This window comes from Oikopleura dioica, chromosome 2, assembly GCF_907165135.1.
Source record: "Oikopleura dioica chromosome 2, OKI2018_I68_1.0, whole genome shotgun sequence".
Lineage (NCBI taxonomy): Eukaryota > Metazoa > Chordata > Appendicularia > Copelata > Oikopleuridae > Oikopleura > Oikopleura dioica.
The window spans coordinates 14657699-14669689 of NC_137292.1; the positions used below are offsets into that span (position 1 = coordinate 14657699).

Sequence of the window (11991 nt, forward strand, 5' to 3'; positions counted from 1 at the left end):
CGTGAATCTATCGGTTCTATGAAGATAAGGGCAGGAACTGATGTGGGCAGCTAAGTGAGTAGAAAAATATATAAAAAATGAGAAACGTTTGGAAAAGATAGCTACTCTTCGACGTAATCCATGTCTTCTGGGACGCCAAAGTGTTTAGCCATCATTTTGGCTTTGGTTGGATCTCGCTTCTTGACGAAAGAAGTCACGTTCCAGATGTTATCTGTCCATCGATTGACGCCTTCGATGCACAATTTCTAAAGCTATTTTTGAAATAGAGTATAAATATGAAGAGACAAACCTTATCCTGATCTAATTTTTGAAGATACTCGGGTGTGAACTTCTTCGAAGCCTCGCATTCTTTGGTCAAGGAAGCTTCTTCGTTTGTAAGAGCTTTGAGCTCATTCTTTAGCTTCTGCAGCTCTTCTGGGGAGATGTCCTCGTCATTCTCCTGGTAGAAGCGGAGCTTTTCCCCCTTCGTCTTCGTCTCTGCGTTCAGTTGCTCAAGTTCTGCTTTGAGCTTGGTCGTCGAGCTGTCTGAATAATGTTGATGACGGAGCAAAATAATGCATCAAAATGATGAATCATAAAAAAACAATCACCTAAAGAATTCACGAGCTGAGAGTCGAAGCACCAATAAAAGCTCGAGGAGCCAACCTTTTCCGTCATCAATCGGTCATCATCAACGAGCGTTTGAATTACATCTTTGATGGACATTGGAGTGATACCCTTGGCCTTCGGAAGGCTTTTTTCAAGGTCTTTCATGTGGAAGAAGGAGTTCTGCTTGCGAATCCAGTCAAGTGCGGCGTCGCATTTTTCTTCCATGGACATGCCACGCTTGCTTCCAGGCGCCATTCTTCAAATTCGAAAAGTGAATAAGACAAAGTCTAAGTTGGGAAACTAATTATATTGTTGTAAATCGTAGATTGCCTAGCCAGCAGATCAAAAAATAAATGCATCAGAGCCCGTTAAATTTTCAACTAAAGTGTAAGAGAAGACACAACTCGCGACGAGTACAGTACATCGCCAGCAGTTGCGCTTGCAAAAGACGAAATTGGCGTAACTGTAAAATTCTGAGGTGGCAGTAAAATGAGCAGAAAAGGGACTAGAAATAGAAATGCGCACGGACTGGCGGTTTGATGCTGGTTTTATTTGAACACGCGGCTGAGATTTTTCACTGGCTGATTCGTTTACTCCTTCTAAAGAAATAATTGAAGAAATTAAAGAATTTCATAAAATGACCTTTCTGTCGTTCAAGTAGGCGTCCATTTCAGCGTCGAGTTGTTCTTGGGTGATTTCCTCTTTCTTCTCTCGTCCACGGCCGCCTCCTCGACCACCTCGGTCTCCGCCGCCTCTGTTGCCACCACGGCGGTTTCCGCCGTCTCTGTTACCGCCAAAGCCGCCTCGGCGTCTGGGAGATCGAGATCTGTCTCGATTTCGGTATTCCTGGTTTCCACCGCCCTGGAGGGTGATGTTCATAGGTCGCCCTAAAAGAATAGCGCCTGGGAAGTTATCTATGCTCTCACCATCAAGAGGAACCTGGTTGTAGGTTTCCTGAGCGGTTCTAGCGTCCGCGAGTCGAACAAACTCCACCTCAGCCTGGCCAGTTGATCGGCCAGATCTGTCGTAAAGAATCTGCGCCTTTTTCAAGGGCCCAAACTCGGTGAAAAGTTCCTAAAAGAAATTAATCGACTTTCACGGCGATAAAATCTTACCCGCATATCTTCATCGGAAACACCAAAGTCCAAGTTGCTAATAGAAAGCTTGGCGGAGCTAGTTCTAGCTCCTCCACCGCCTCGACCACCCTATAAAATTTTTGATAGAGAAGAAGGCAAGTGTTTGGCAAGACTTACCGAGTACATGTCGTGGTCCCACTTGTCTGGCAGGTCTCGATTCTTAGTTTAGTTGTGAGTTAGCGAGTACAGTTCAGAAAGGAAATATAGAGAGACAGACAGAGCGCATGCAGCTGCCCAAGCCTTGCAAGAAGATCATACCCGACGAGAGAACGAGCCAGAGTCCCCACCACCACGTTTGCTAACGCCGCCATCTCGGCGACCCCCGCGATCTCCACCGCCGCGGCCTAAGAAAAATTGAACGGTTTCGTCAAACAAAAACTGCTACCTCCTCCTCGGCCACCGCCTCGGGAGTTGTTGCTTCGTCCGCCCTTTCCAATCTTGTTCTTAGAGATGAAGTCGTCAAGGGAGATGTCGGTGTAATCCCCGGAAACCATGGTGAAAAGCCTATCTAAAAGCCAGAATTGATAAGGTTTTAAATGCAAATAATTTAATAAAAAACGACGGAAGATCTTGATATTTCTAATCTTTGCAAAATACAGCGTGGTTTCAATAGAAGAAAAACGGTGGAAAATAAATGGTACAAATTGTTAACTGAGCAAGACGGGCATTGACAGTACTTGGCTGAAAAATACACTTTTTGTAAACACTTTTTGAGAAAACTTTTTGGTTGAAATAAGTACGCGTTTTGACTCAATCAAGGAAAAGGAAGATAAATGTTTTTTCAATTTTCTGTTTATTTGAAGATAGTTGGGCGGAAAGAGCACGCGCGGAATCAGTATTGTCGAGAAGAGGGTCGGCGGCCGTAGTACTGTGGCGAGCGGGAGCGGTCTCGGCTCGGGTAACGAGAAGTGTGGTCTCTTACCACTGTGATGTGCATTGGTCGCCCTAGAATAATATTGATCCTATCTGGCACGGTCAAGAGACAAACCATCAAGAAGCACACCATCGTACTGTACTTGAGCGTCGTTGGCAAATTCCGGTCGGCGAAAAACAATCTCCGCGGAGCCTGTGGACTTGCCCTGGCTGTTGAAGAGCACGGAGACCCGCTTGATGTCTCCGAATTCACGGAAAAGCTCCTAAAAATAATTAATTGAAGCCTCTTTTCGTTGTCACTACCTCCATATCGTCATCGGTAACGCCGTAGTCGAGATTGTCTATGATGATCTTGCATCCAGAGCGATCGAGAGTCCGATTCTCTCGATCAAATCTCTTTCCGTAGCGAGAACGAGGGCGGGACACAGGGGATCTCGAGCGCGAGCGAAACGATGAACGACGATTTCCAGCCATGGAGGAGCGGGGTCGTCTTCCATCTTCGTCGTACAAATCGTGTTCCCAGAATGCGGGACTGCGACTGCGGTTATTGTTGTTGTAATAACCGCCGGATCGACGACGCCCTCGTTGATCAGGTCGATTGACACTGATGCGGCGTTTTGCGATGTAATCATCCAAAGACAAGTCCTCCGTGCTCATACTGACGCTCTCAAGAGTCTCTGAAAATACGACTTGCTAGAAAAAGAACCTCGGACTGAGCTTATACTCGGAATGTGTATTGTAGCCATGAACAGTTACTTTCTTCAACGGAAAAAATTAATCAATTGTGAGAAATTGAAATTGAATTTTCGAGAAACATAAAAAATAAAGAATAGAAGGGTTGATGATGATCAAGGATTGGTCAATACTGAAAGGGTTTGTCTTGCTTCACAATTTACTGCGAAATGTTTGAGAGTCAAGCAGTGTGTGAGATTTGGAGCGAGCTTTTGTACAGAAAGGCCTTTAGGATAGAACATAAAACTAGAAATAGTAAATGGTTGAAGAATATTTTATCTTTTTTATCTGGATTGAGAATCAATAAGGGGTTTATAAATTTTAAACTGGTATTAACTTTTGAAACATGCTTCAAATCTGATTGTTTAAAAAACTCTATTCGACTTGATCTTATTCACTTGAAATTTCAAGTAATATAATCACGTGGCATCAGCCTAGGCATCTTAGAAGTACGATCCAGTCACAAGAAACATATTTTCATGAGAAATTTTGAACGCAATTTGTTGAACTTTATTCATATCATAGAAATGCTGTTGTGCAGTTTTTTTCCAAGCATTTTCGAGTTTTTCATGTGAACCAATGGGTTTTGTCATAGTTGGCACTTAGTGAACGAAATAAAGATTTTTTAGATAGGATTCTTTTCGGTGAATGTTTGTTTTCTTTAGGTTTGGGCCTTCTTTTTGTGCTTGGAATTGGGAGAAAGACAACAGTACAGAAATATATATATAAGATGAGAAAAGAATATGAATGCAAATCAGAAATTTTAAAAATCAACAATTTTTGTGATAACGAAAGGCACTTTTTCATTACATTCTTCGTGACAATGAATGAAATGTGCGCTAGTGAATCTAGCGAGGATGAGAAGTGTGTGGTTGTTTGGGTTTTTGGAGGTAATATTGAAAACTTGAAGGATTTGAATTTTTGGAGGAGTGTGGAGGAGAATGTTATCGCTTCAGACGAGATTTTATTGATGTCGTCATTGGCGAGTGCCGGTTGAATTGCTAAAATTACAGTTAGAGATGAAAATATAGGTGTTTTTTGTTAAATCGATTCGATGTTATGCTCTTTCTAAGGGCTTTAAAGCTCTTGAAAGGGTAAAACGTAAGTTATAAAGATTTATATAACGAAAACTGGTGAACTCCTTTCCCCGAATAATTGATCTTCGGAAAATGGTATCTACAGTGGTGCGGATACTTAAAAAAAATGGAAAATACCATACGTTCTATAGGATTTCTTTATCTATGAGATTTGGATCTCATAGGACTATCGCGTCCGATTTGAAATGATGTCGAGCGGACAGGCAAGTTCCTTCCTGCTCTCTTGATTATGATTGGTTAACGAACACTGAACATGAATGACTATCTTACCGGCTGGCTGCCTTGATTCCCTGGCGGCGCTTTCTCGATCTTTTTCATCAAGCATCTGAGCCAATCGTTTTGGTCGCCAATGTCCGGCGCAAGGACGAGCATCTCCTCGGCGACGATGCCTCGGCACTGCGGCACTCTCATGTAGTCGGGCGAGTTGGGGGCCACGTGCGACGCATGATACTTGTGGTTGCACTTTTGGCACGCTACGGCCTGGGGAGCGCGTACGATGCCCCACAGTTGCCCTTCCTGGCAGTTTTCGAAGTCGCACTCGGCAGGTGTTCGATAGGTGATGTTCACAAACTTGTGTGCTGAAGGAAATGACTCAAAAAAGCTGCGTTTACACTGAAGTTACCGTATTTCGAATTTGGATCGCCCATGGTAAGCCCTTGCTCGCCGTACATGATTTGGAACATTCTCGGGATTTCGTGCTCCTTTGCTCGGAACGCGTCATTTCTCGTTACCGCACGGACGTGGTAAAGCTTAAAAAATGATCAAAATTTTTAATTAAAAAAATCGTAGGTGGGCGCGTCGTAAAACTTTCGTACCCGCTGAATGCTTCTTGGTAGAGGAAAGAGGGAGTTTACTTAGAATAAATGACTCACCTTTGACAGCTCAATAATTTTCTTTGGCTTGTGTGCCTGATAGTCCTCCATTTTAGCGTAGAAAAAGAGTCTATCGTCGGACAAGATCACATAAACCTTCACCCAGCCACCATCTCTCCTCGTGGAGCTAATCCCTCTCGCTGACGGTATCTCTAACCAACCTTCTTTTCTGCCCGATTCTAGCGACATTGTGCTGATCGACAGATTTCCTGATCTTCCCAGCGTGTTCGTGGCTTTCATCTCTTCTAGATTCTTTCTAGCGGTCTCTAGCTCCATCTTGAGGGCTTCGTTTTCCATCTGGCGCTCCTCGAGATTGGCGGATTCTTTTTGGATGATGTCGCGTAGATCTTCGATCTCGCGGTCTTTGTTTTTGACGATGTTGAGGTGGTTACGGTTGTCGTCCGCTTTCGCCACTTCGTAGTCCTTGAGCTTGCGTTCTGCCTTCTTGAGCTCTTCCTGAACGAGTTAAACGTGTCATTTGATGCTAGAGATGATGGACCTACCTTGAGGTTCTTCTTGTTTTTGCCAGAGATGGGAGTCTCCGTCGGCTTCTTGGTCATAACCTGGACGAGTTTGTTGACAGACTGCTTCTTCAGCAAGATCTCTTGATTGAGCTTCTTTTCCAGCTCGCTCTTTTCCTCTTGCCATTGGTTCTGCAAGTTAGCATACGCCTCTTCCAAGCCTAGAAAGGTTGAAAAAGAGAAACTCAATTAAATGACTACCTTCGGTTTCCTCGATCTTGAGCTGGAGCATCTTATTCTCCCTGTCGATCTCTTCGTAGCTGTCATTTGCGTTAAAGAGCGCCTGCTCAAGCTCTCGAATTCTACTCTTGGCGTCCTCCAACTCGCGCTGCGATATGCCCGTGCTCTCATTCGCCAATCTATCGAGCTCTTGGTTGAAACGCTGCTGTCGCTCCTCGGTCATCTTCATGTGTGCGACGTTCATCTTGGCTTTCTCTTGCTCCAGCTGTTGTATTCTGCCGTTCAGAGCTTCGATATTCGCCTTTTCGTCTTCGAGCTCGTCTTTTTTCTCGCGAACTTGCGACTATAAAGAATCATTATCTCATTGAAAGGTCAAAAAGTAGGAAGATAAGTGAAAGCTGATAAAGAGCATAAAATAAATGGCATCACCTTACGATGAACTCTTTGCAATTCGAGTATTTTTTCTTAAATTTTTAATTTGGAGAAATTATAGCCTAAGTGTACCTTGTAAAGAGTAGCAAAGTACTGCTGCGTCTCATGCTGATCATGAAGCTCGCCGAGTTGTTTCTCCAGCGTCTCGGACTTCTTCTTTTCCCGCTCGAGCAACTCGGTCAAACTGCCGATCTCCGCTTCAAATTGATCTTAATGGAATTTAAAATTACTGGAGAGATAGAACGGATGAACCTGATTTCTGCCGGCTTTCGGTTCTTATCCTGTTCTCATGGTCGCGGCGAGCTTGCTCAAGTTGAATCTTGAGTTCGTGATTTTCGCGGGAGATCGCCTCTGCTCGCGCTTTTTGCTCGTTTTGGCGATTTGCGAAGTCGGCATTGTCTCTTTCCAGGAGAACGATACGGTCCTGAAATTGATTAAAACAAATGTACGGGCAAATACGGCACCTCTTTCTGGCGATTCTCAAATTCAGACTTAGCGCACTTGTCCTCGAGGTCCCTCATCGCTTCGCGCATCTTTTGGGCGTCTTCCTCAAGGGCCATTCGCGTTCTGGAAGCTTCAGTTCTCGCGGCTTTCATGTTCGAGTCGCGCATTTGTGCAAGGTCGCCATTAAGCTCTTCGATTTTACGTTTTCGGAGCTGTGACTCTTGCTCGAGAGCCTAAAGTAGCAAAGTTTTAACCTACAAAGATATCATCCCTTTGATTACCTGTTTGCGCCTCGTGACCATGTCTAGCTCGGATCGGAGTCGCTTGGCATCACGCTCGCTGCTCTCCTAAAATCATGGTTTTAAAAAAGAATCAAAAGAAACCACTCCTCACCTTGACTTCGGTCAAGGAGAACTTGGCCTGCTTGAGCTCGGATTCAAGAGTGACAATCTTCATTTGTTCCCTGCTCTGGCTGCTAGACATCCTGTCTCGCTCATTTTTCAACTCCTCTCTGAGCTTCGCATTTTCCATCTTCGCCGAGTTGTGTTTTGCGGTAAGATCTCGAACCTAAATTATATTGAGGAAATGTATATTTGGTGGACTTTTCACCTGATTATCAAGCTCCGTGTATGCGTACTTCTGCTGTTGAACTTCTCGTCTTTGAGCTGATTGCGAGTCAAGTGTCGATTGGAGTTTATCTTTTTCATCCTGTAACTCGCGCGTCAGCATTTTAATCTTCTCTTGATCGCGACGGTGGAACTGACTTTGCTCAGCAAGCTGAAATTATTTTTAATTTCGAACATGACATTTCGAATGAACCTTTGATTTCAGCGATGAAATATCCGCTTCAAGAGTGAATACTTTTTGAAGATTTTCTTCTTGGCTTCGTGAAGACTCCTTCGTGAATGATTCCAGCTTACGGATTTCTTGCTCCAGCTCGCGAACTCTTCCATCAGCATCGGCTCTACTTCTTTCAAGTTGATCTACGGCCGGTTAGACGGATGAATGAGGTTTTGTTATTACCTATTTTAGTATTTTTGTTTCGAAGCTCTTTTTCTTTGTCTCTGAGTTGATTTTCTAGCTCTCTAGAACGGCCATCAGTAAGAGCACTTGTACTGGCTCGAGAAGGCAATGACTGTTGATGATTTAGCGGAGGTTTAGATGAACTAGAGCTGAAGATAAAAAGTTAATCGATGCGTTGATTTGAGGCTGCATTCACTTACGATGAGGTATTTCTGTTAGCACCGGGCTGGATCCACTTCGGATCGTCGGAATATGAAAAACCAACAAAGTTCAAGTGGTTCCCGAGGTATGTCTTCGGGACAGCGAATGCCTCCGTACTCGACTCGCGTTCTTCAATCTCGTCAAAGTGCTTCGTATCAATTTCAGAGGTGATTTCGACGGCATAGGGCGGCACGGACTCGCGAATATTATCCCAGGTCCACTCGTCATTGATAAAAAAGGGGTGTTTCTTGATGGGTTCGATTCCTCGAGCTCCAAGACGTTGATCTTGATAGGTGAGGAATTTACGGATCAGATCTTGCGCCACTTTTTGGAAATTATTCTGTGGCACGTCGTCAGGAAATTTAAGCGAATTCTGGTGGTCGAGAATTTTTCCGTAGGTTCCGACAAGGCCGTCGGAGTAGAACGGTGGGTCGCCGTAGAGCATTTCGTAGATGACGACCCCGAGGGACCAGAAGTCGACTTCACGACCGTATACAGCCATTTTACCTGAAAATTTCATACATTTCGATAATTTCAGAACAGAAAATTAATGAATTCATTTTAAGATATTTGGACGCTGATCAAGTCTGAGTAGATTGAACGGCGTAAATTCCCGTAAAGACAGCGTTCAATATGCCAAGGTGATAAATCACCCTCGTAAGTATGAGCGCGAATACAAAGAAATTGATAAATGCCAAGCGTCAAGGCTGCTTTTTATAATTTTACCTTGTGACTGGAGGACTTCTGGCGAGATGTAATCGGGCGTCCCCACCGCGTTGTCATTCCTGACCTTTTTCTTCGCGTCCATTTTCATACACGTGCCAAAATCAGCGATTTTTAGATGCCCGCCCGCGTCGAGAAGCATGTTTTCTGGCTTGATATCTCGATGAATGTAGCCCATTTCGTGGATAGCGTTGATTGCTAGAACCGCTTCGGCCGTGTAGAAGATCGCCCATTTGTCCGGAAACTCGTAATTGCCAAGGACATTGACGAGGTCGCCGCCGGGCATGAACTCCATCACGATATACAGATGCTTCTTGTCTTGAAAGGCCTCGTACATTTTTACAACCCAGGGGGAGGTCGTTGTCGCCATGATATCGCGCTCCTCCCAGAAGAAAGCCGTGTCCGACCTCTTGGTCACCTCCGTCTTCGACAAAATCTTCATCGCGCAGACTAAAGAGGCGATTACTCGGCCGCTTTGCAACTAATTACCTTTCTTTGTTGTCTTGTGCCGACAGAGCTGCACCTCGCCGAAAGCTCCGCGCCCGATGATTTTGATTTTTTGATAGTCGCTGGTTTATTTTTAATTTTGAATGGGGAAAGATTCGTCTTTACCTGATTCGAGGGCGTGCATTTTGAACTTTATTGATAAATGGCTCTAGTCTTTCTATGAACTTTTTGATATTGGTATTTGCCTTTTCTTGGGTTCATAATACGCCAAAGAATCTATAAAAGCGGCAAATTTGAACCCTCTCCTTGATCGCCGGCGAGTTACAGTCATTATACAGTGCGACGATGCAATCCAACAGTACGTCGACATTGAACTTTCCTCTCTTGTCATACAGTAGCTCGTGGAGCACCTTTTCTTTTGGCTCCGTATTCATTTTTTTCTATTTTCCGATTTTCGATTGTATCTCTCTCATCCGAACACACTTCGCCACAGTCTCTGAAAAATATAATCTTGCATTTATGAAAAAACGGTGTTTTTAACGCTTGACGCCGCCGGGATCGCTCAATAACATAACCATTGGTCGACATTTGAAGGAAAAATGAGATTTACAGCTGCCAAGAGCAGCGAGAAAAAAAAGCTCTTTTGAACAATGGAGGCCCACTCCCGCCTCATGCTCTTTGCTCAGTAGCATGCGCAGCATAATCTCAGCATAATTAACTCATTTTTTGACAAAAAAATGTCAAGCTCACTTTTTTACGTTTTACGGATGCGTAGGTTTCGTTAATTTCCCCAAGCTCAAACTCTCAAAAACGCTGAAGTCTCTGTAGCGCTCAGAATTGGAGAAAGCGAGAGAGGAGAGCGTAAATCATGACTTGTATAAAAGCAAACATGCGTTGAAAATATTCTCATTGAGGCGCAAGCAAATATTAAAAGAAAAATGTGAAAAAAATCGATCGAAAAATGAAGGAAAATGGGGCGATTTTGAACTTGAACGGATTTGCCGGTGAAAATCCCGGATCAGATAAAGAAAAGAAAACATAATGGTCCGGCTTCACTTCTTCGTTGATTTTTTCTCCTTCACTCGAGTTAAAAATCGTTGAAAACAAAAAGCGGTGCCAATCATTTTGGTGATTAGATGGCGGTACTCATCGTTGATTTCATGAATCGTCTGTTTTTTGAAAAAAAAAAGCTTTATTGTTAGATTTTTATTGCACATAGGTTTTTGCGAATAATTGAACTATAAATTGAAAATAAGCAAAAGATAAAAAAAAAGAAGAAGAAGTAAGTGAAATTTTGGGAATTGCACGGATATGATGAAAGATGCGACAGTTACAGTTATAATAACAAGTAATGATGGTTTTGCTTGAAAGGAAGTGTACGTGAAGGTGGGTATACGAAACGAGTAAGCAAGAAATTGGAGAAACGAGAAGGATTTTGGTGAGAAGCTTCAAGTGCAAGGGGATTTGTGGCAATATTAGAGCTGGCTAATACCGTTATGTTTAGAAATGTTTCAATTTGTGATTCTTTTTTAATTTAATAAGGCAAGATGCTGTACTGAAAAGGCGCTGGAGGAAGTTAAATCTCGTTGAGCGCTTGGAGTGTCTGGTCCAGTTCCTGCTGGACGGCGTCTTTTTTCTTTTGCAGATTGTCGAGTTCGACTTCGTAACTCTCGACAGCCTTGACGAGCTGGTGATTTTCTTTGACAAGAATGTCGTTCGTCCGCTCCAGCTCCATGTTTGCCTGGCTCAAATGGCCGATGCGATTTTCGAGCTATAAAGAACAAGGTCACATTTTTAAATACGTAGCGCTAAAACGCGAAAATTCGTGATGTCAGAGCTTGAACGCTCGGCGGGTACACTGTTTGCATGCCGCCACTTTGCAAGCGTGTGTTTAACTTTCAACTCTGTCTGATGAGAGGAGAAGCCACTCATGATTTTGGCACGGCTCCATTTTCATAACGCAAATAGTAACAAATTTGGACAAATCAAAAAGGCCAAGCATAATTCAAGATTGAGATATTAATAAATAATTACATGAGTTTCTCGAGCAGCAAATTGCTCATCAGAGGCCTCAAACGACTTCCGTTCATTTGATAATTGGCGGACTTCTTCCTTCAGTCGAGCGTTTTCGATCGATAATTTATCCACGCGATCTTCACTCCTCTCGAGCTCGCTTTCGAGAACGTTGAGTTTTCTTGCGCATTCTAGTAGCGACTGTTAATGACATAAAACGAGGACGAGCATACCTTCATATCTTCGATCGCTGTCGTTAGCGCTCATTTGCGCCGTCTTGAGTGCATGTTCTTGTTGGTCGAGCTTGTCGTAATTTGTCTGTTCCGCGTTTTCCAACGATCGAAGAGCAACATCAGCCTCGTCTCGTGCTCTTTCCGAAAGCTCGAGTTTTTTCATCGTCTGCGCGAGCGTGTCCTCTGTTCTGTCTAGATCCGATTCTAGCAATTGACACTAAGGAAAAGAGGGTTAACTGGTTGATAGCAAGGAAGAGAACTGACTTTTCTGACGAGAGAAGTGGCTTCTTGTTCGTAGTGTTCTCGCTCGTTCTTTTGTCTTTTTAGCTCGTCCCGTAAATGCTGAATTTCTGAAAATCACAGTAATTTTTTCTTGTCAAATATTATTTTTTACCTTCATCTTTACGTTCGATTTCGTCCTTTAGCGCATTTATCTTTCTCTTTATCGTCTCCATCTTTCTAAAAAATCAAAATAA

The 11991-nt window shown here is 43.5% G+C and overlaps 5 protein-coding genes across 5 annotated transcripts; all 5 read right to left on the minus strand.

Moving 5' to 3' along the window:
* Position 1: 1 nt before the first annotated feature.
* Positions 2–875, minus strand: LOC145700580 (meiotic nuclear division protein 1 homolog). Its single transcript, XM_081777874.1, has 3 exons — positions 591–875; positions 290–525; positions 2–245 (listed from the first exon to the last, which is right to left on the minus strand). Exons 1-3 carry the CDS (start codon positions 841–843, stop codon positions 102–104), a joined length of 633 nt encoding a protein of 210 aa, XP_081634000.1. The 5' UTR covers positions 844–875; the 3' UTR covers positions 2–101.
* LOC145700579 (aly/REF export factor 2-like) lies at positions 875–2236 on the minus strand. Its single transcript, XM_081777873.1, has 7 exons — positions 2110–2236; positions 1983–2068; positions 1842–1883; positions 1704–1793; positions 1515–1662; positions 1231–1475; positions 875–1187 (listed from the first exon to the last, which is right to left on the minus strand). Exons 1-7 carry the CDS (start codon positions 2216–2218, stop codon positions 1179–1181), a joined length of 729 nt encoding a protein of 242 aa, XP_081633999.1. The 5' UTR covers positions 2219–2236; the 3' UTR covers positions 875–1178.
* Positions 2237–2240: 4 nt separating this feature from the next.
* Positions 2241–3305, minus strand: LOC145700581 (uncharacterized). The gene is made up of 3 exons (XM_081777876.1): positions 2901–3305; positions 2713–2860; positions 2241–2669 (listed from the first exon to the last, which is right to left on the minus strand). Exons 1-3 carry the CDS (start codon positions 3252–3254, stop codon positions 2557–2559), a joined length of 615 nt encoding a protein of 204 aa, XP_081634002.1. The 5' UTR covers positions 3255–3305; the 3' UTR covers positions 2241–2556.
* Positions 3305–9703, minus strand: LOC145698454 (rho-associated protein kinase 1-like). The gene is made up of 19 exons (XM_081775657.1): positions 9569–9703; positions 9435–9514; positions 9312–9391; positions 8826–9272; positions 8099–8606; positions 7899–8047; positions 7695–7858; positions 7485–7652; positions 7269–7442; positions 7157–7222; positions 6896–7108; positions 6684–6855; positions 6504–6640; positions 6021–6342; positions 5802–5980; positions 5299–5754; positions 5049–5175; positions 4697–5004; positions 3305–4330 (listed from the first exon to the last, which is right to left on the minus strand). The coding sequence occupies exons 1-19, from the start codon at positions 9701–9703 to the stop codon at positions 4274–4276; spliced, it is 3942 nt and encodes a 1313-aa protein (XP_081631783.1). The 3' UTR covers positions 3305–4273.
* Positions 9704–10441: 738 nt separating this feature from the next.
* LOC145696225 (uncharacterized) lies at positions 10442–11974 on the minus strand. Its single transcript, XM_081773224.1, has 5 exons — positions 11910–11974; positions 11780–11865; positions 11516–11732; positions 11304–11473; positions 10442–11040 (listed from the first exon to the last, which is right to left on the minus strand). Exons 1-5 carry the CDS (start codon positions 11968–11970, stop codon positions 10846–10848), a joined length of 729 nt encoding a protein of 242 aa, XP_081629350.1. The 5' UTR covers positions 11971–11974; the 3' UTR covers positions 10442–10845.
* Positions 11975–11991: the final 17 nt, after the last annotated feature.